Source organism: Cupressus sempervirens, chromosome 9 (genome assembly GCF_028749045.1).
Source record: "Cupressus sempervirens isolate cs-2001-9-10 chromosome 9, ASM2874904v1, whole genome shotgun sequence".
NCBI classification, from domain to species: Eukaryota; Viridiplantae; Streptophyta; class Pinopsida; order Cupressales; family Cupressaceae; genus Cupressus; species Cupressus sempervirens.
This window is the reverse complement of record NC_143126.1, coordinates 774,541,903-774,564,863: the sequence shown is the minus strand read 5'-3', so window position 1 is coordinate 774,564,863 and position 22,961 is coordinate 774,541,903. Positions and strand designations below refer to the sequence as shown.

At 34.3% G+C, this 22,961-nt stretch overlaps 1 protein-coding gene and 1 pseudogene across 1 annotated transcript; one reads left to right on the top strand and one right to left on the bottom strand.

Annotated features, from left to right (window-relative positions):
* Positions 1 to 416: 416 nt before the first annotated feature.
* On the bottom strand, positions 417 to 2,431 carry LOC149541009 (uncharacterized protein At4g15970 pseudogene; annotated as a pseudogene).
* Positions 2,432 to 11,970: 9,539 nt separating this feature from the next.
* Positions 11,971 to 15,585, top strand: LOC149541008 (uncharacterized). Its single transcript, XM_089802775.1, has 7 exons — positions 11,971 to 12,620; positions 12,858 to 13,182; positions 13,921 to 14,436; positions 14,521 to 14,716; positions 14,950 to 15,053; positions 15,247 to 15,277; positions 15,368 to 15,585. The coding sequence occupies exons 1-7, from the start codon at positions 11,971 to 11,973 to the stop codon at positions 15,583 to 15,585; spliced, it is 2,040 nt and encodes a 679-aa protein (XP_089658901.1).
* Positions 15,586 to 22,961: the final 7,376 nt, after the last annotated feature.

Here is a 22,961-nt window from a genome sequence, read left to right as displayed (position 1 = left end):
TGAATTAGGACATAAGATTTTATTTTTTATTTAAAAAAAAAATTATGTTACTTATGAAAATTGAATATTTCATCTATTGAAATTTGTACATAAAAACATTTATATAGTTATTTGGTAATTTTATTTTTCTACTGATATTTTGTTTATCCAATTCTTTCAAGTATAAATACATCTCATAATAATATTTAATAATTATAAATATAATTTTATACAACATCTCCCTCTTTCTAAGAAATCATAACATTAAATTCAGGTCATATAACTTAAAAATTGTGAATATAAACATATAATAATCTTAAAGAAATATATAATAATAATAAATTTCCATTAAATTCCAAATTTTTATTTCTATCAACCAATTAATAACACCTTTAAAATTTAGTTATACTAGCATTTTCTTATATTCAATAATGTATTTACAAAGGGCCACATTGTATTCTACTTCTCCAACCCACCTCTCTCCTTCCTTTTAATTCAAAAGTGTTATTTAGATTGAAAGATTTCAATAAAATCCAATCATCAAGAGTGTATCTCAAATAAGTCATCTTCTTCTTTAAACCTACACAACAATTGGGGTGCATAGTATAGACTTCTTCTAATTTTTCCTTCAATTCACAAAATCCACTAAAGTAACTTGTATCAAGGAATAAAACATCTATGAGAATTTGAGTAAAATTTGAGGAATATTTCATCATATTAAAGACATCTTGATCATGCCTATTAGGATTTATAGTAGTATATGCATGCCAAAGTTCATAGAGTTTAGCAGTTCTTTCATTTGTTTTAACAAATGAAAATTTGTATTTGGATCATTTGAGATACTACGTGAATTATGTTTATATAAATCACAAGATACTTGAAAATATGCCTCAACCTAGAACCTCTCCAATGGATTTCGTAACCACATTATATCTACATCTGTAAAGCAAAATTAGTAAAATTCATTATATCTACATCCTGTAAATAATATTCGAACAAAAGTAGTAAAATATTTTAAGACAAATAAACTATAAGAGCGTGAAAGTATGAGACAACGAATTTGAAGATGAATACATGAGATGTCTCAGACAAAGGTAGAAAGACAAATTAGGAGATTACATGTATTGGACAAAGCTTCTTGTTGAGCTTTTTGCTTTGTTTCTTTTTTTTGTTTTGATTTTTAGTATTAAAAAAAAATAGATTTGGTGAAATTTTCTACTATTCAATGCTATCAAATTAGATTTGGCTAAAAAAATATCATTTAATTTTAATCTATTAGAATAATGAACAATATAGAGTTCTAACTGTTTTATTTTGATAAATAAGAGAGAGATTGTGTGGAATTCTATTTCAAATTCTATTCTTATTAGTTTATTTTCTATACTAATTAATTTATTAGATAAAATAGAATTCAAATTTTAAAATTTATCAAATTTATTATTATTGTTAAAAATTTGAACATTTAAAGGTGAAATATACACACTTCACCACATCAAAGAATAATTGTAGAACTTTGAATGAAGTAGAACTTTGAATGATTTTCAATGTTATAAATTTTGTATATAGAAAACTAGAATAAAATTAAAGATAAAAAACATTAATTGAAATATTTATAGACTAATCAAAACTTTTAACTCAATAGCTAATTAAAAGGATCACTTCTACTTAAACACCAAATATACCAAAACAACCACATAGACTAGTAAACTTTCTTTAAATATGGAGCCAAATATCCTAGAGTCAATCTGATGAAACTACAATTATTAGAATATCAATGTCAAATTTTTTGATGATCTTTATAGTAAACATCTACAATGTGGGGTATGTGAGGAAACTTACAGTAAACACAAAATTATATCCTCGCTCAACCACAGTCTTGAAGAAGAGAATTTTAGTCTACATCATCTTTATATAATCCTTTGTCCCAAAGGACTTGTCCTCGGTAAAATCAACTCCTTCAGTCCTAAGCTCATAGCAATGAGGATGAATTTCTATGCAGCGGTTGAAAGCTTTTGCATCCATGGCCACAATGAGGAGGTGGTTAAGTAAGTCATGTGTTCCTTCCCCAATCCTAAAACTCTCAAGAAAAAGATCTATCAAACTGTTTGGGTCAATCCATGCCCCATTCACTGGTGTGAGGATCAGAGTCTTGTTTGGCATTGAAGCCTTTGCCAAAGCAATCTCCAACTCATCTGAATCATTTGCAACTTCTATCTGAAAACAAACCCAAAATAATATTGAGTTAGAAAATAGTGTGATTCAAACCATAGATTATTACAAAAGATATGTTAATCTGAATTAAACTTACATATGGAGGTGTGGCTTCAGTTTCTGTAGATAGAGGCCAATAAGTTCCCTTAGTTAGATAGAAACACACCAATAAAACCAGTGTTAGAGAAATAATCAGAAACATATCTCTAATTGGCTTATCAAATATGATTTCTCCTTTCATCTTCAAATTGGAAGAGCCTAATCAGCCTTAGAATAACTGATTCAGTCTTGAGAGCTGCATTCTAATGTCTTGGAGATTATATACAGTGAAAATGGCTTTGTCAACCATATTAGGTTTTTTTGAACTAACTCATAATTCTAGGGCGTGCAATGTGCAACTTTTATATTTGGCATTACATTACCATCATTTATTTGGGCGTTGTGAATGATGTATTCAAAGTTTTTAATCAAATGTATTATATTGAATTGAACAAAAGAAAGGCTTGTTTATCATCCATTAGTGGGATTGGCAATATATTGTATTGGGTTACACAGAAAGAGAGCTGACAATCGTGACAAGAGCAATCATTAATTGACAACTGACAAATGCATAAATAGCCTCTTTTGTTCACAAAGTGGACATTAACAGATGGGCCATCATGGGTGGATGCCCAATTTATGGGGTGTAACAAAATTCAACAAGCACTGCAGGGCAGCATAGTTCCTGCCAAGTGCATAACTATGGTAGAATTTGATTTTGGTAGGAGTTATGTAAGATTAGAAAGGGAAAGATTTTCAATCAATCAAGGTGGTATGGGTCAGTTGATTCCAAAGACTGTCACTCCAAAGACTGGTTTCATAGTTGTTTAGCATTTATTTTCAATCAATCAAGGTAGTATGGATTGGTTGATTCCAAAGACTCTCCTTCCAAAGACGGTCCTTCCAAAACTGGTTTCATGGATAATGTTTCACAATTGTTTACTGGTTTCATGGATGACGTTTCACGGTTGTTTATTGTTTATTATATGTAACAAATTTCAAAATTTTCTTATTGTTAAATATTGTATTGTAATGGGTGGGGCCCCTAGCTTGATTGGCTAAATCTTCCTCGTGGTACTAGTGGGCGTGTTGCACCAGCGCTATCGGTCATGTTAAATAGTTTACACGGTGCACTGCAGTTTATAAGGGGGTTGTGTTGTACTCGATTCCTGCAGTCTAAAAAAAAGTTATTGTATTGTAACATTTTCCATAGGAATGCTCTAATTCATTTTCCACGGTTATATTACTATTACATTAGCTTTAGCTTCTTTTACTTTATTGATTGTGTCTATATAATAAAATAAATTAACTAATAATAAATATGCTAAAACATAGATATTGACAATTATATTCTTATATCTCAATGTTATAATAAAATTAATTATATATTGCTCTAATGTCGACTCTTTCCATTTTATAAGAGAATGGAAAAAATAGAAAGAATGTAGTAAACACAAATTGATTAGAACTTGATGATGGCATTTAGAATAGTTATCACAAATATTTTCTTCACCAATTTTCTTGACTCTTGAAAACAATGGATTTTTTTATTTTATAAATGACATTCGCATTTTGTATACCTTAATTTTATTAGTAAAGAATTAATAGAATACCAACATTTAGATTCCAATTCAGCTCTAATTCACTTATTTACTTAAAAACAAATGAAATAAATGCTCGATTGCATTACTGCATAATCAAATAAATTTTTGATTGCATTCCTTCCTTTCACCACTCTCTTGGATTTCTTGGTATGGAATTGATTATGCAGCATAATATCTTTAATTGTACAAACAAAAAAAGCTTGGCTCTACTATTGTCAAATAAATGTTAGCGTTAATGCAAACCTACATCTTGCCTACAAAGTACAGTCAACATTGAAAATGTATTTGCCAATTCACAATGAATCTCCATTGGTTATGGGATTAGGGAAATGCCATTAGAAAAACCCTCCCATCTAGAATCTATATAAAATTAAAAATATGTAGCTGCTCAAATTAATATTTAATTGGTTCACAAATAAAGTAAGGAAACAAGATTTTAAAAATTGAAAATTCAGTCCTCATGTAATAAATAAATGACTGTAGGTTCACAAATAAAGTAAGGAAATGAGATTTAAAAAGTTAAAAATTCAGTCCCCATTTGATAAATAAATGACTGTATGCTAAACAAAGAAACTCACATTAAAGACAGTGCAATTCTATCAATGTAGGGGAGGGAGGGAACAAACACTGAACTCACAGCCACACTCGCTAGTCGTGGATGATACCTCATACCTGCAAGCATGGATGATACCTGATACCTGCAAGTGGCACTACATCTACTTGTGGTACAATTGAACCATACGAATCAATTGATTATAAAGTCGTATTGATTTGGTACTTGAATTGAACTATCAATAACTTTATCACTATCAGATCTGCTTTCAATTCTATGTTTATTTGTTTGCAGATTATGGAAATTTCTATTAATATCATAAATTGAACGACCAAACCCAGGGAAAAACACCATACTCCCCAAACAAAAACCAGCAATCTGGATTACCATTTGAGAAGTAGAAAAAACACATAGCTCCTTTTCATAAACAGATGACAGGATAATTAAACTGTTGTAGACTAGTGAACCACTAGCGGTGCTATTAAATTAACTGCAAGCCCGTGTTAGAAAAGAGAATACCGAACCTTAAGAACCTTGTGATCATGATGGATAGTCTATGCTAGATTTTGAGGAACCACAACCTTACTACTTTGTAAAACTGGAAAGTTGCTTAAGGGAATTATCAATTCTTTGCGCATGAGTCTCGCAAAGAGAAGGATGTCTCTTAAGTTTAATGAAAGGGGAATCTCCATAATTTAGAATAGATCTAGACAGTCATCAGCAGCAGGCAATTTCAAAATCAGTTCCAAGAATATCATCCAATAAGATGCCAAAATGCAAAATAATTTAAAAAAAGTTGACAAATCCAAATAATTATCATCAAACATGTTATGGAAAGTCATTTTTTCTCTTCATAGATCTGGATTTATAATTCAATTAAATGAGAGGTAATCCTCCCTCTTAACTATAATATTCCAAACTCTTTAAACTAGTAAACATGACTGTCCAATTGAAAAGTGAAGTTTGAAAGCCTTGAAAACATAGTTGATGAATGATTTCCCATTGCATGTACATGAAGAAGCATAAAGCCCTTTACTGCCCGCATAGAAGGAGAATGCATTTATATGTGTATTAAAGCCAACAACCAAAGTGACAATGCCAAACCCCCTACTTGTCCACATATTTTTGCCACTGTCACATACACATTTCAAGCTTCCACAATGGCAATGCTAGAGCACCTTCCAACCTGAAGATGTATTGTAAAAAAAATCAAGTTAATTTCATCAAAACAAATGTCACAACCCTTGTACAAAGTGCGGTATGAGAAGAAGTACATCAAATGCTTGTAAGAGATGAGGGACCTATATGTCATGCAAAAAAAATAGTTTTAGTTCATGGTTTTGGGGATAGCTCATTCTCTTTCAAAAATGTCTAGTCAATTCTCACAAACAAAAAAACAAAAAACAGTACCGGATTTTTCTACCAAAACAAAAACAAAGATATATACATTATGAAATCCATTTGCAGTAATTCAACTATGTAATGCCCCATCAAGGGATCTAAAGAATTAACCTAGAATTTCACTAAGTTTGGTAGCATTTTTTTTAAAAAAATATGAAAATAAATACCACATATAACTTATACTCATGAACGAAAGCAATAGCAATGTCCATCTAAAAGTAAACATAACATACACAACTAGTTACATTCTTTAAAGATCCCTTAACATTGAATTACATCTAAATCAACTAACATTATTGAATTCCATCAAATATAACAACCGCATGAAATAATATTGATAAGTCCAATGTTCATACATTACATTTCCAAATACTCAATCATCCACTGTACATGTCATAGGGTATGAAAAGCCTAAAAGAATATACATATGTGAAATAAGATACATCATCCTATTCTAATCCATGATACATCAAAGTAAAGATAATCACATGATACACATGATACATCATCATAGAAGACATATACATCGATCATAAAAATCAAACATAATAAACTAAGTGCATGGTTCTTCCCAACCGTTAATAGCATCATTAGACCATCGTGGGCCCTAGGTATCCCTCCGTGCATAACATTCCAAAATCACTGAAGAGGTCATCGGTATTAACATAGTAGGAATGTCACTCCTAACATATACTATATCATATGTAGAAAGTAATCTAACATGCAAATAAAAGTATAAGATAACATCATCTAACATATGCTAATCATCAATGAAAGGATACATATCCACCATCATGAAGGACGCAACAACCAAAATGTCTCAATGAATCTCAAATGATAAGAGTAGAAAAACACTACCACCTGACTGCGTGGTACCTAAGTGGTCCACTCCCACCGTGCTGAGGAGATAATCTTAAGTCCCAAATAGGCTATCCAAAATCACATAGCATAAAACTCTATAAGTCCAGGAATCATAAAAGTATATTAACTCAAAGGTTCCAAACACAAAATCGACATCTAATTCCCAGAGGCACACAAAGACATGTAGGAACCTACTATGCAAGCGGGAAAGTGTCATCGCATTTATCACGTACAAGTTACCTTGGCAGTTAGCTAAACTCCATGAGTCCATACTGATCTCATGAGGCCACTAGTATCCTCTCATACTGACGAGGCATACCAACCATGCGTTCTCTCTACTCCCTTCCTAGTCTATACAAACACTCAAGGCATGGGCGAGAACAAAACACTTATCTTTTTAGGTTCATTTAGTTAGTATTAGGTGTGAATGTTTTCACTTATTTATCCAACTTACAATGAGTTACCTTGGCAGCCTCTTAGAGCCCCGGCCCCCATTGCAAGCCACTTCCTGACACTACATGCAGATAACCTACCCTAAGCTCATGGAATCATAAATCTCAAAATCACAAAAGATAATCTATAAAATCATCAAATATGCATAAAAGCATAAAATCTCCATGAGAAAGCATCTATACAAAATCATGATCACAACAGCTCTCTATTGGCAACTAAAGTATCACTGATAATCAAATGTATCCATTGGTTCTCAATAACCAAAATATATCTCATTCATATTGATCAAAGACTCCAAAATCGTTGAGTCAAAACATGTCACAACATGATATCATCAAGAATAAATCCACATTTCAGTCCCATCATGGCGACTAGAAAATAAACCAAGGATAACTGATCGATGAACAAAAAATGGTTAAGTCAAGTAAGAATCTCAACTATAACAATTAGTAATTAAAAACATTACATAGAGCATTCCATCACATAACCATGGTTGGGTTTATAAAGATTTAGATTAAAACATCATCATGACATCACAATCACATCACCCCCAAGCCTCTGGTAGATGTCCTATAACTGGTCAACACTAGTCAACTCAAAATCCAAAACAATAGCATAAAGAATACACAATGCAAACACATGTTTTGGTTTTGCTAAATTTACATACTTGAATTTAAATGTAGAGGTCTCAGTTTATGTTTTCAAGTTTGGGGAATGAATGGAGGAACATTTTGTACGTTTTCCTAACACGTGTTGTTTTGGATGGATAAAAGTTTTCCTTTATAAGTCCAAAATCCATCTCCCAATTATAATATTTGTTTGAAAATGACCCCCACCAACTACCAATTATATTTCATTATATATATTATTAAATCAATTGATTAAATCTTAATAGTTAACTTACAATATTATAAAATAATTTACCCTTATAAAAGATGAACCTTTATTATAAATCATTTATCAAATATATAATAATTTAAATTCATTAATAACATACTTACATATATACATATATACATATATACATATATACATATATATATATATACATATATATATATATATATATACATATATATATATATATATACATATATAAATAAATATTAATATAACATTTTATATAAAAAATGAAATATAAATCGAATTTCATAGCTTACATTCTTTCTTTTTAAAAAACAAAGCCAAATCATAAAAGCACCCGTCGTCGTATCAACGACTATCACAAATGTGACATCCGCCGTGGGTACCCTGCGACTGTTGCCTTGATGGCACTGCCGCAGGTACACTGTGTAGCAGGTACCCAGCAACCATTTCAAAGGCATGGGTACGGGGGGTGCAATTCCACCCCACCCAATATGTAAATTATTATTATTATTTTGTCACATATTCAAAATCGTATTTCACAGATGTGAATGAAATTTAGATCTTTAATAAACATTATCGGTTGCGATTCCATATTCAATTTTTCCAATTAAATAAATATATATGTATATATACATAGGTATATATATATATATTTGTGTGTGTGTGTGTGTGTGTGTGTGTGTGTGTGTGTGTGTGTGTGTGTGTGCAAATTCGAAAATATAAACAGTTTATTTAAAAATTCTAATTTTCAAAATTTTCCTATAAACTTAAATCTCAAAATTTATCTAAATATTAATCTAATGGATTTGGCTATGAATTTAAACCTAGCCCTGTGTTCTTTTCTGATTTATGCATAAAAGATTCTCAAATAAATTTTTACTCATATTGAAAATGCATACAATTAAGATAGGAAAATCCTCAGAAGACATATGGAAGACACAAAGAAGACAGGGAATGCAAGATGTAGAAATAGCATAAGTAAAATCACAAGAATCTACCCGGGCTCTGATGCTAATTTGCTCTTCCTCAGAAAATCCGTAGAGCAAGCTCCTCCCTTCTTCAGAATTCTCGAGTCCTCCAATGCTCGAAATGCTCTCCAAATGCTATCTCTAAGCTTCTAGGAATGCCTAAATATAAAGAGTTCCCAAGAAACACCTAGAATGCTTCTAGAAACAGCTAGAAGGTGTCACCAACTAAGCATGTGTCTTTTCCAACCTTCTAGATGAATCATAAGGTTGTAGACACCATGTGCTTAATTGATGCACTAACCTCCGTGTTGTTGACATAAGAGAAATAGAAAGGTGCGTTAACTCCTAGGCAAGCTTATAACTCCAATTTTACTTTTTATATAATTTCTATTTAAATTTTTATAACTTTCATTTTAATTTTTATAACTTTTATTATTATTATTTATTTATTACTTTTATTATTATTTATAATTATTATTAATTTTAATTTCTAATTTTATTTTTTTAAATCCTTTTTCCTCAATTAATTCACATTTAATTATTTATAATCAAAATATCAAAGACCATGATATTTTATATTAATCTTCTCAAATAATTAATTTATTAATTAAATCCATTTATTAAGACTTAATTAATAGAAAATTCACTATAGACCTCGAAGATAAAATATAAAAACCCATCATAGATCAATTCACACAAAATCAGTCTAAAGGGTTAAAAATCATGACATATGTCATCCGACACATTCAGTGGGTAAAATATCCAGATACTTGTCCTACCTCACTAGGACAAATGGTTTAAGGGTTTAGGATTTGGACTTGAGAATTTATCTCCCTTCTCTTATTATTGAGATAGTATAATAGGGTACGCTCATCCTGGCAATTTAGGGAAGTCGATACTCGGTACCCGCAACCTGTAGAAAAACCATGCATGTACATACAATATATATAATGCTAAGCTAAATAAGCAATAGCAGGAAGTGGTGCATCATGTAGATCCCGACTAAGTAGGTGACTACGACTCCCTTCCTTAACCATATTAGAAACGCCATACAATATGAACAAACACGCACACCATACACATGCAAGTATGGGGTAAGTATCCATAATAAAGCACATGAGATAATAAACCATCTAACTAATCATCAACAATAACTGAAAGCAATGTAGTGATCATCATGCATACATGAAATGTAAAGTCTAAATGATCTCATCATATACTAACTGAATCCATAACATAATGTCTGATAGTCTCAAAACAATACCACTAATCTATCAACATAAAACTAGTCTATCATAGTCTGATAATAGCAACAACAATATGGGTTAAGGGACAACTAAAGGGTTTCATGGGTTGTGCGCTACGATGGGTTTCTGTGCGAGGTCGACGAGCTAGGGCAGCCGTGCCCTTGCTCCGTTCTAAGCTTTCTGTGCGTGCACCTGCAGGGGAAGGTGATTCAGTCGGTGTGAGGGTTGGCGTCTGGTTTGTAACGCCATTTTTGCAGGCTGTTCTCTGCTCTTGGGTTGGTCTGCGAGTAGTGGGGACGGTGGCTCGTGCGGCACCTGGTTCGTGGTCCCCTACGGTGATTACTCTAGGCTGGCGGAAGAATGACGAGGGGTGAGCGGTCATGGGTCTCACTTGACATTATTTTGCATGATGCAGAGGACATGCATCTGCCAAATCAAGGGGTGAGGGTGTTTGATAATGCCCTTTTTTCTTAGAGTTCAGGAGTTACAGCTTCAAATCCGTCTAGCAGTTCTCGGATCACAAAGATAAACGGGTGCCTGGAGCAATGCAAAGAAAGACCTAAATTGGTAATCCCTTACGAGATGATTTCTGAGGATGTGGAATACTATTCAAAGCATTCGTTGTACTGTAAATTTCTAGGTTTAAGAGTATCCCTTCAATTTCTAGAAAACTAGGTTCAAAGAATCTGGGAGCTAGAGGGTGAAATGGATGTCACGTTGTTTGCAAACAACTTTTTCATGGTTACATTCGCCTGCATGGCAGATCGTAATAGGGTATTTGAGGGTGGGCCCTATTTTTACAACCAGGTTGGGATATTTGTTAAGCCATGGCATGCAGGATTTAACCCCTCTGAGGAGCTTTCAAATCGGGTCCCAGTGTGGGTTCGGCTACCCAGATTTCCAATAGAGTGTTGTTGGGAGGATGTTTTCCATATGCTCGCTTCGATGTTGGGGAAACCGGTTGGGTCCTCAACCCAAACCCTTAGGAAGAGGGTTATGACTTTTGCTCGAATCTATGTGGAGCTTAATTTGAGTAGACCACTACCAGATGAGGTTGAATTGTGCGTAGGACCACATTCTTGGGTGTAGCAACTCGATTATGAGACCCTTCCCTTCCGGTGTCGACTTTGTCATGAATATGGCCACCTGCTGTGTAGGTGCCTAAAGGCTAAGCTGGTTGATCAGCGACCTCCACTCCCTCCTTGTTACAATCTTGGGGCTAATAAAGGGAAGAAGCCAAATTCAGGAGAGGAAAAGGATGCTAAGGGCTTTGTACAGGTCAAGGCTCACAATCGTAATAGAGGTCAAAAGAGGACTTTGATGGAGAGACAGGAGGAGGATACCTTTAATAGATTTGAAGTCCTAGATGAACTAGGGCAGCAAGAAGTTATTTCGAGATCTAGTAGCTTGGTTCAATTGGTTGTGGAGCCTGATTAGGAGATTGTCTCTTCCGACCCTCCTCCTACTCCACAGGTTGAACTTGCTATGCCTATGGTCACTGATGGGCAGGTAGGGGCTCAGGTGTCTCTGGGGTTAAATGTTGATCGGGGTCAGGAAGTAGGGGGCGCGACCCTTCCTGCAAGGAGTGTAGTTTCGGATATGGATAAGTGTGGCAAGTCTTCTCCTCACTTGGGTATTCTTCAGAAGGATGGCAAGAAGCGGGTTTTTGAGAAAAGTGGTAAAAGTGGGCGTAAGAAGGACATGGAGAAGATTAAGATGATTGGGGAGAATCTGGTGGAGTTAGGAGCTATCAAGACCTTGGATTCTCATTTCCCGACTCCCCAGAAATGATCATTATTTCATGGAATGCAAGGGGCTTGAACAGTGGCCCTAGACAAAAAGTTGTTCGAGAATTGGTTAGAATTCATTCTCCTGATGTTCTTTTTCTTCAGGAGACCAAAGTTGTTGTTGAGAGTATGATGAGTATAGCTCCTAAATTGTGGAAGAATGGTCAATGTCAGTGCATTGGAGCTCTGGGATCTTCAGGGGGGGTAGCTTGCCTTTGGAACCCACAAAAGATCCAGCCTATGTGGTGGATATCCTTTAGATCATCTGTTTCCCTGGTCTCTCTATGCTACGAGTCAGGAGAGTCTGTTCTTCTCTCCAATGTCTATGCCCCTATTGAGCTCCAAGGTAAGATCCTTACATGGAATAATATTCATTATGTTCATGGGTTATTTCCTTATTTGCCATGGATTATTGCTGGAGACTTTAATGCTATTCTAGATCTCTCTAAAAAATGGGGGGGTATTGCAAGATTTGAGCCCTCCTCTGTGCTTCTTCGGGATGACATTTCAGCACTCAATCTCATAGATATCAAGCTTAGTAATGGCCAGTTCACTTGGAATAATAGAAGAATAGGAGATAATTGCATTGTGGAACGACTAGATCGTTTCATGGTATCCTGTTTTTGGGTGGTTGGATTATGGTCATCCAGGTCTGAGATATTAGATTGGAGAGGGTCAGATCACTGGCCCATTAAGTTAGTTATCTCCTCTAATCAGTTGCCTTAGAAGCCACCTTTTAAATTCCAGCTTATGTGGTTAAGGGACCCAGATCTATATGGCTATGTAGCTGAGTGGTGGAAGGATGGTAGACCTGCCTTTGGTATAGCAATGTATATCTTTGCTAAACTCCTACAATATGTTAAATATCAGCTTAAAAGATGGAACAGGTATTGCTTTGGTAATATTTTTCAAGAGAAATATGCGGCCCAGGCTGAGTTGAATGATATTACCAGGTTGTTAAGGGAAGAGGGGGTGTCAGATTATTTGTTGCGGGAGGAAGCTAGGACTTTGAAAACTATGGAGGAGTGGGAACTGAGAGAGGAAATCTATTGGAAACAAAAAGCTCGTATTGAATGGCTTCAAGAAGGTGATAAGAATACTGCTTTCTTCTTCAATTTAGTTCAGGCCAAAAAGCATGGTAACTCCATATCGACCTTGGTGAATGTTAGGGGAGAGACGCTCTCTTCTTCTCAGGAGATTTTCAGCAAAGCTGTACAGTATTTTGAGTCTTTATTTAGGGAGGTTTCATAGGGGGACTCGATTGAAGAGGCCCAGGTCCTTTCTTGTATTCCTTCTTTAGTCTCTTTGGAAATGAAAGAGCATCTTATGAGTGCCATCTCTTTGGATGAATTAGAGGGGACTATTTTCTAGATGAAAAAAGGAAAAGCTCCAGGTCTAGGCGGCTTTTCGATTGAGTTCTTCCAGGAATTTTGAGATATTATCAAGTTAGATTTACTGGCAATTGTTCAGGAATCCCAGAGGAACAAGTAAATGCTCCAGGCTCTGAATTCTACTTTTCTTGCTCTCATCCCCAAGGGGGAAGGGGCTGATCGGATTAGTCAATCGTGCCCTATCTCTCTTTGCAATGTTATTTATAAAATTATATCTAAGCTGATAGCTAACAGGTTAAAAAAGTGGCTTCCAATATTAATTTTTGAAGAACGGAGTGGCTTTGTGATGGGGCGCCAGATCCTAGATGGGGTGGTTGTGGCGACTGAGACTATTCATTCTATGGCCAAGTCTAAAGACAAGGCTATGTTCATTAAGTTGGACATGGCTAAGGCATATGACAGAGTCCGTTGGTCATTTCTCCAAAGGGTTCTCGGTGCCTTTGGTTTTGAGGAGGAATGGATTCGGTGGGTTATGAGTTGTGTGAACTCGACTTCTTTCTTAGTCTTGATTAATGGGGAACACTCTAATCTCTTTGGTGCTTCTTGAGGATTACGGCAGGGCGATCCCCTATCTCCTTATTTGTTTCTTCTTTTGGCAGAAGGTCTGGGCCGGTTGATAAAAAATAATGTTGAAGGGGGCTTTATTCAGGGCTGGCAATGGGGAGGAGGCCTCCTTGTGCAATCTCACCTACAGTTTGTGGATGATACAGCCTTGATGGGTATGGCTACCATTCGGGAGGCTTCAAATATACGCAAAGTGTTGGATGTTTATCTTGCTGCTTCAGGTCAGATGATTAATGAGAACAAATCTTCCATTTATTTCTTTAATACTCCACTTTCTATTTACAGGAGAATTGCCCATATTCTTAGATTCCAAATTGGAAGTCTTCCAATGTTCTACCTCGACATTCCTATCTCTAGTGGTAGGCATTGTAAGGATTCATGGCAGGTTATTCTTGACAAGTTCCGGGCCAAAGTTACTGATTGGACCCACCGCTGGCTATCCTTTGTTGGTCGGGTCCAACTGATTCAATCTGTGGTTCAAGCTCTTCCTCTCTATAGGAGTATGGTTCAGGTGGCGCCGTTGAGCTTTGTTAGGGAATTGGACTCCTTAGCAAGACAATTTTTATGGGCTGGTAATCTATCTTCAACCAAGTAGAGTCTTGTCAAATGGGAGGTTGTCTATAGCCCAAAACGGTTTGGTTGTCTTGGTTTATGCAAATCAATGCTTACTGGTACTGCTCTGGCTGCTAAATTGTATTGGCGTTGGTGTGTGGAAAAGGAACAGGTTTGGGCTAGAATTTTGTCTCTGAAGTACCTTCCAGGGATCCCCCATAATGATATTCCTCGATATGGTTTGTGTGGTAAAGGCTCTGTGATTTGGAGTACTCTCAAAAAAGGAGCGGCGCTCATTAAGGGTGGCTTACATTGGATCTGCAAAAGTGGCTCAGAGGCTTAGTTCTAGCATGATGCTTGGGATGGGTATCCTCCCCTGGTTGTTCAATATCCTCATTTGTGCAAGTTGGCTCAGAGTTTCTGTGATGCTGGATGGTCAAGAGTGTGTGACTTTAAATCTTTTTCCCCTCAGGGTCAGCTGGTGGAGGCAAGGTGGAAGAATCCAGAGGAGTGGCCTATTTTTTGGTTCGAAAGCGGAGCAGGCTGAGCTCCAGTTCATTCTTTCGGGGTGGGACTGTAATGCCCTTAGGGGTGAGGATGTGCTAGCCTAGTCCCCTAATCCAAAGGGCATTTATACTGTTTCCTTTGGTTATTAGGAGTTTCTCTCCCAATAGCTGGTGGGAGGGGAGGTTCAATTGTGGAAGAAAGTTTGGAGTCAATTTTCTTGGCCAAAATGTAACTGCTTTATCTGGACCTTGGTTTGGAATAGGTTCCTGACTTGGGACAATATTCGAAAGAGGGTTTTTTCTGGCCCGTCGAGATGTATCCTTTTTGGTAGTGAGGAAGAAGACTTTGTGCATTTATTCTTCCATTGCTCTTTCACTCTACAGTTATGGCATTTCTGGTGGGATGTTTGGAAATGCCCGTGCATTCATGCCTCCTCTCTGATGGATTTTTGGTTGAGACTAGGGAGGCCCCCATCCCTGGCTCCCTTCTTGCAGGATGTTTGGCATACTGGACCTACCTTTTTGCTATGGCAAGTCTAGCTGGAACGAAATCAGAGAATATTTTGAGGAGAAGCTTTGGGGATTCAGCAAGTTTGGATTAGAATTTTGGGAATGATTTAGGACACAGTCTTAGCTAAAAGTGAGGTAGTGATGCCTCTTGAGAGGGACGATGCTATAATGGTTGACAGGTTTGGAATTCAAGGAATATCTCCAGACTCTGCCTGTGTAAGGAGAGGTAGAAGGGTGAAACATAAGGTCCAAAGGATAGGGAAGTGGATGACCCCTTCGATTGGCATTTTAAAAGTTAATACTGATGGTTCATCTAGGGGAAATCCAAGGCCTGCTGGTATAGGTGGGATTGGTAGGGACTCTTCTGGAAGGGTGGTTTTTATATTCTCAGTCAATAAAGGGATGCAAACTGTTAATAGAATGGAAGGGTTGGCTATTCTTTATGCTTTGCAGAGGGCATATGCTCTGGGGTGGCGCAAGGTGATTTGTGAATCTGACTCTCAGGTTCTTATGAATCTTCTACTCAAGAGGAAGTGTTCAGATGTTAGCTGGGAGTTGTCTTTGATAGTGCAACAGATTTTACAGGTTAGTTCTATGATGGATTTAGTGTTTTATACCCATATTCCAAGGGAGTGGAATAGGCCAGCTGATAGTTTGGCAAAGTGGGCATCTGGAAATGTAGATGGTTGGCGGATTGATGAGTGGGAGCAGCTGCCAGGTGAGTTACATCAAGACATGGAGAGAACGTTGACAGAGGATGTAAGTGGTATCAGGGAGAGTTGATTTTTCTTCTACGGTTTTTCTGTGGTTTCTAGTGTTTCCTAGGGTTTATGCCCTGTTCTGTTTTGTACTTCTTTGCTCTCTTCTTCAATAAATTTTTTACCCCCTTTTTTTTCAAAAAAAATAACAACAATGTCCAGAAAAGATGTCAACGAGGGTAGGCACTACAAACTGACTGTAGTGGAAGACAGTATATAACTCTCTTACTAACCATTGAATAGAAGTATAATTAATAGCATCAATTGTATTCAGAGGAAATAGAAAGCAGATTAAATCTCCAAGCACAACACTTGTCCATATGTTCTCTAGACACGAGTTCTGCATGTAGGGTCTTTCACAACTGTCAACAACTCCATACTGAAGTAAAATGAATCATCATTAACTTAGCAAGTTTTTAGGGCAAAAGCGAAAGGGATGGCTAGACAAAATGGCGGTGTTACAGACTGTCTATAGCTTGAAAAACCCAAAACCCCATAATGTGGTTTTCCCTTACAATAACCCTGCATTGTACCTCATAATTTGTGCTTACTATTTTGTTAGATAGCTATCCTCTATCGTCGCGCCTTCTCCTACATCGTTAAACTCAAATTTAGCCTCAGACCACCTGCGACCATAGAGATATCCAATCACTCAATAGGAAAAAGCCATTTGATTAATATAATAAATATGGTACTTAAAATTCATGCAACTTCACCAACTAGACTATGAACGAGAGAGCAAATGTTTTTAAAACTTAATCATTATTAGCTATTGAAGCTAAGTTTAATCATTGTTTAATGCAACCCCTAGGCAATAGTTCTCTGCCTCAGCAGGAACTAATAATTGGTGGCATTCTCTTTTTCCTCATTGGAAGGCACAAATTCTTTCCAGATGTTTGATTTGTTGTTGTTCTTGTTTTCAGTTTCGAGTGATGCTTGATGGAGATATATATCATACTGTGGAAAATCCTAGCGTGTAGAACCTTTTCATATGGTTAATACAAATCACCATCAAAATCAAAGGCTTAAAGTGTGTTTAGTTTAAGATAATGTTTTATAAACTAACAGTTGAATTTGCATTTTTAGTTTTACTTGTTCTTAGTTAAATAATATATATATTTTTTTAATGTTGAGATGTATATAAGTCTAGTTCAATTGGTTTATCTAATTAATCTAAATCATATCTTTAGTCCTTTTCTATTATAAAAAGTTCACAAGTTTAACTGTGAGGTCATCCTAAAATTCATAATGCTGATCTATTTAATAGAAAAATAAAATTTAAGCACCTAGTTGACTAGCTCTATTTTACACTTTAGTCTTAGCTTGACCATGGACAAATTTTCATTACTTGGTTTTATGTTTCTATAATGCAAAATAATGTATCTTACATTTTAAGGATGCCATAAAATAGGATGATCAATACATTGGATACAATCATTTGCATCTACATTATATGGCAAGATCAAGTAAAGGGTTTAGACATACTCATTTATTGCATGTCTGATTAGAAAATAACACACATGTTTCAAAAACCAACAATGTTCTTGAAACAAGTTTGAGTTCAAAATCACACTTCAAATTATGTTACTAATTATAGAACTCAAGGTGAAGTCACACATTATGAATGGAACAATGATAATAAATCTTTTAGGAATTTTAAAATCTGCTAGCTCCAAAGAAAGTTTGAATATAAAATCATTCTTCGAACACTAGTTCCAGAACTCGTGACAAAGTCCAACATCAATAATGAAACAATGGCCAATGAACGATTCAAGAATTTTACAACCTGACACTCTTTTATGACAAGTTTGAGTTCAAAAGTGCATTATAGATTTCAATAATAATTCTAGAACTAGAGGTGTGAGACTATATCAACTTGAATGGAACATTGATCTTAAAGTACATAGTCATAACTCAATGGGAAATTATGAACCTTCTATTAAGACGTTTTGGATCTAACAACTAGTTTAAAACCCAAAGTTAGAAATGGAACAAAGGTGAAAGAGCTAGCAAAACTAGTCTAGAACTTTTGAACTTCCTATAGAGTATTTTTTTGTGTCCAGAACAAATTGTGTTATTTGAACTTCTAAAATTCCTTTATAGTATGTTGAGAATTATGATTTATGATTTGTTTTATTTTTTAATAAATATTATTGAGGCTATTCTTTTTTAATTCCCTTTACTTCAATGACCCTTGGCATCTCATGAAAATTGCATAAATTGATTTTGATTGGGATGATACTACTTATTGGCTTTCATGCTTCTTTATTGATTTTTTTACTTAATATGGCTTTTCAATCCATAGATTTTGCACTATGTATTGTAATTGGAATCTATAATTTAGATCAATGATTCATGGCTTATTCACTCTTGTATATCTCATTGCACATAGACAACTTATCAAAGGTTTGAATGGAAAGAAAATGACCCTTCAAATTATCCATGTTTGAGATGCACGTGATTGTAGATCATGGAACCATTAAAAACATTAATGGAAGAAATCTTGATGCTTAAGAAGTGAGGGTCACAAATGAACACCACAAAATCAATATTTGGTAACTCCAAAGGTTCTTCACTTAAGGGAAAATACATTACCATGGTCATTCATATGGAGGGGTTTATAATTGGAAACGCATGGGAAATATATTTCCTAAATAGGAGCTTGAGGGAGATGTTTGGGGAGGGGATGGGAGTTTATATAGGAAAACATCTGGGTAATTGCATCAAGATGCTAGGAAAAAAGAAGGGTGTAAGTGGCCATTATTTTTTTGAAATTAGGTTTATAGTTAAATACCAAAGAGAAATATGAAGTCATGCACTAAAAACTAGGAGTTTTGCAAATAATAAGAATTGTAGTGCACTATAAATCTATTTTGAAAACTACAAAAATTTTAATTTAATATGGTAAGAGGGTCAAACCTACAATAGACAAAACAAATTCTCTTGGTTTTTGAGAAAATCATAACTTAGTATGTTTTATGCACATCAAAAAAGATATAGTTAGATTTGGTCTTTTGAGAAATACTTTCATAGAACGATAGGTAAGAGTGAGAGATACAAGTTATTTATCTAAAAAAAATAAAAAATCTGTTGATTATTTTTTTACAAGATTTTGAAGTGGTGACTATTACAAGCTAGAGTTGTCATTTCACCAAAGATCGACCTGTTCATGCCCAATACAACTACTAGACCTATAAAACATAGGAGGTGGTTAAGCCATGTCACAAATCCCAAAGAGGAAGGCTAGCGGTTAGTCCAACAATTCCCCCCTCAACGATACCCAAGGAGATTTAAACCTGTGACCATGCTCTGATACCACTTGTTACAAGCTAGAGTTGTCGTTGCACCAAAAGATCGACCTAGTAATGCTTGATACAACCATTAGACTTATAGAACATAAGAGGTGGTTAAGCCATGTCACGAATCCCAAAGGGGAAGGCTAGCAGTTAGTCCAACAGTGACATCTTGAAAATTAGGTGCTTGTTCATACATTGCATATAACTTGCATCAATTTTTATTTTTATTTTTAAATCTTGTAAGTGTATAGAATCAAGTGTGCAACAATATTATAAACTTTATTTTAATTTGGTCAAGTAGATGAAAATTCATTTAGAAAATAATAGACATATGCCTCTCAAGATTGTGAAGACACTGGTAAAGAAAATAAAATTTTACTATGGTAATTGTTCAAGGTGGAAATGGCATCAATGAGTGTAAAAATGAAGACTATAAATCATACAAGTTTAACACTTTCTCCCTAAGTCATTCAATACAAGAGAATGAGGGACTTCCAAACATAACTCTCAATTTATGACCGAAGTTAGAATAGAAAATTGTAGATAAAGGTACAAAGGGATGCCAATACTAAACCCAAGTTATATTAATAAAATATGTAAGAAAGAAATATTTCATGCAATGTAAATTAAGTAAAGATATCCAATGTAAATGTGAAATTGAACTAGTGAGAAGTGTAATATAGGTCTAGGTGCTAAGTATATGCAATCAACCCAATTAAGGTACAAAAATAGGTCTACACTAAAAGATGAAATAAGTGATAAAGTACTTACCTCAAAATGTGCAAGGGAATGTTTCATTTTGCTTCAACAATTATGGATTTAAAACTGACTAAACTTCTAGTTGTATATTTGTGATCATGATAGAAAGTTCAAAAAAAAGTTCTTTTCAAGTCGTACCTTTAGGAACAATTTCACTTGGTGGTAAAGGGTCATGGCAATTTGTGACAAGATGGACATGTTCCCAAGACACAATAGAAAATTTGACCAAACTTCTTTTAAAATGTCTTGGCAAGTAGTTTCCAAATTTGTGGTTGCAAAAAGAAAGTTTAATATAGTATTGGTGTGTGTGTGTGTAGTTATGAAGGGGTTTGACTTAGTCAACCCCATGTTTCAGTGATTTCTACCTCCATGAATAGCCATTAAAAATAATGTTGTGTGTGTACATTTAGTGTTCATGAACCCTGTATAGTAGATCTAGAATGTAAAGAGATAGGAAATTCTAAGAATATACTTTATGAGTGAAACCCTAGCATGTAAATGTTCTTGTAAATATACATATGTGCAAAATATGAAGAGACAAAGATCATATCTACATATAACATGGAAATCTTACATATAACTCTACTCATCTTCATGATCTCATTGCATCTCCACATCAAGGTGTCATGTAGTGATTGAATGTTTGAATTGAAAGAATTTTGATGAAGATCTCACTTTACAATGAAAGTGTTAAGAAGGTTAGTAGTTAAGTGTATTCAAACATCTGCCTTTAGTTAGTAATATATATATATATATATATGATCTCTAAAATTAACATTTTCTCCTCCTCATCATATTTTGGAAGGATCTCTAAAATTAAAAATCAACTAAGTTCCATTGGGAACAAAGTAGAAGATCAAGAATTCTCTATATTAGCACTTAGAGGATTACCACTATCACGGGAAGCATTCATTCAAGTTGTCAGTAGACCCTCAATCCCATCATTTGATCAACTAAAGAGTGATTGTACATTAGAAGAGTCAAGATTAATCTCTAGAGGTATTGTATTAAATCTAGAAGAGAAAATCAAGCCCTTTTCTTAGCTCCTAATCATCAAGGAAAAAAGAGAAAATTTAATGGAAAGAAACATGACTATAAGAAAAAGAATAATAAATTCAATAGAACTGATTCCTCCAAAGTTAAATGTTATAAGTGTAATAAATTCAGACATATCTTTAGTAAATATCTTGAAAAGGAAAGAATCTTAGCCTCATTATCCGAATGTAAGAAAGATGAAAATCTATTATTCTACACTGCTTTACCAAGTGAAATAAATTCTAATAAAAGTGTGTGGATAATAGATAGTGGTGCTTCCCGACATATAATAGGATTCAGGGAAATTTTTGAAACACTCAAAAATTACAAATCTAAAGGAGTTACTATTGGAGACAACTCCACTCATCCAGTCAAAGATATTGGGACACGTTCTATTCAACCAAGGTCTGGAGTTACATAAAAATTGAAAGATGTTCTATTTGTACCTAGCATAAAAAGAAATCTAATTTCAATCTCTGGATTAACTGGTGAAGGATTTCAAGTTACATTCAACAAAGACAAAGTTTTATACTAGCCTAAAAACTCAAATCTAAAAAATGCTATTACCATAGGGACCAGACATGGGACCTTATACAAACTATGCAACATTCAAAACCAAGCTCTTAATCATAAAATATTAAATGATATCTTTACATATTAAATATTTGTGATGTTATTATTAAATATTTGTGAATAAAGATATCTTTACATATTAACTATTTGTAATGTTATTATTAAAATTAGATTGTGTAGTTTTTGAATCAAGTCAATTGATTGATATCTTATGAATATTGGTTCTTTTATCATCAAAGGTTGTGATCCAAAATGTTGATAAAAAAACACAATCTACTTAAAAAGGAACTGCAATAAGAACTCATGAGAATGAATGAAACATTAAACATTCACTGCATCTAGATTTAATGCTCCGAAAGAACCAAATTTTTAATTCAAAATAAAATCATGAATTAGAAAACAACGCTCTTAATTTTTTTTGGAATAAAGAAAATTCAAAATTGTTTTTCAATAGAATAATACGTTTTAAGGTAATATACATGAATATATCTAAGCCCAATAAATCTATTATAAATGTAAGTGCTAGTGTGTAGTATATATGTTTTTGTATCATTCTATTATAGATTGTTTAGACATAATTGAATCGAATTACATTGTACAATATCTCTATGAATTGTGAAAAGATGATATCTTTAAATATTAATCTTTATGATGTCGCTACAAGGATTCAATTGTATAATTTTTGAACTAAATTTATTGTCAGTTTGTTTTCTGGATTCGATTGTGTGTGAACAAAACAAAAAAATTGTTCACACACAATCGAATCTAGAAAACAAACTAACAATACTAATTGATTTTGGAAATTTAATAGATCTAAATTTATTGACTCATATTTCATTAATAATACTCTATAAAAACATGTTTCTCATTAGAACGAATGAAACTGTAAGCACTTATTACATTTAAGTGTTCAGCTCATAAAGACATATATAAAATATATCTTCCATGGAAAAAAATGTTCTTCTGAATTTCTTTTTTAATAAAAAAAAATCAAATATTCTTCTTAATAGATTCATACATTTATAATTAATAAATATCAAATGGCGA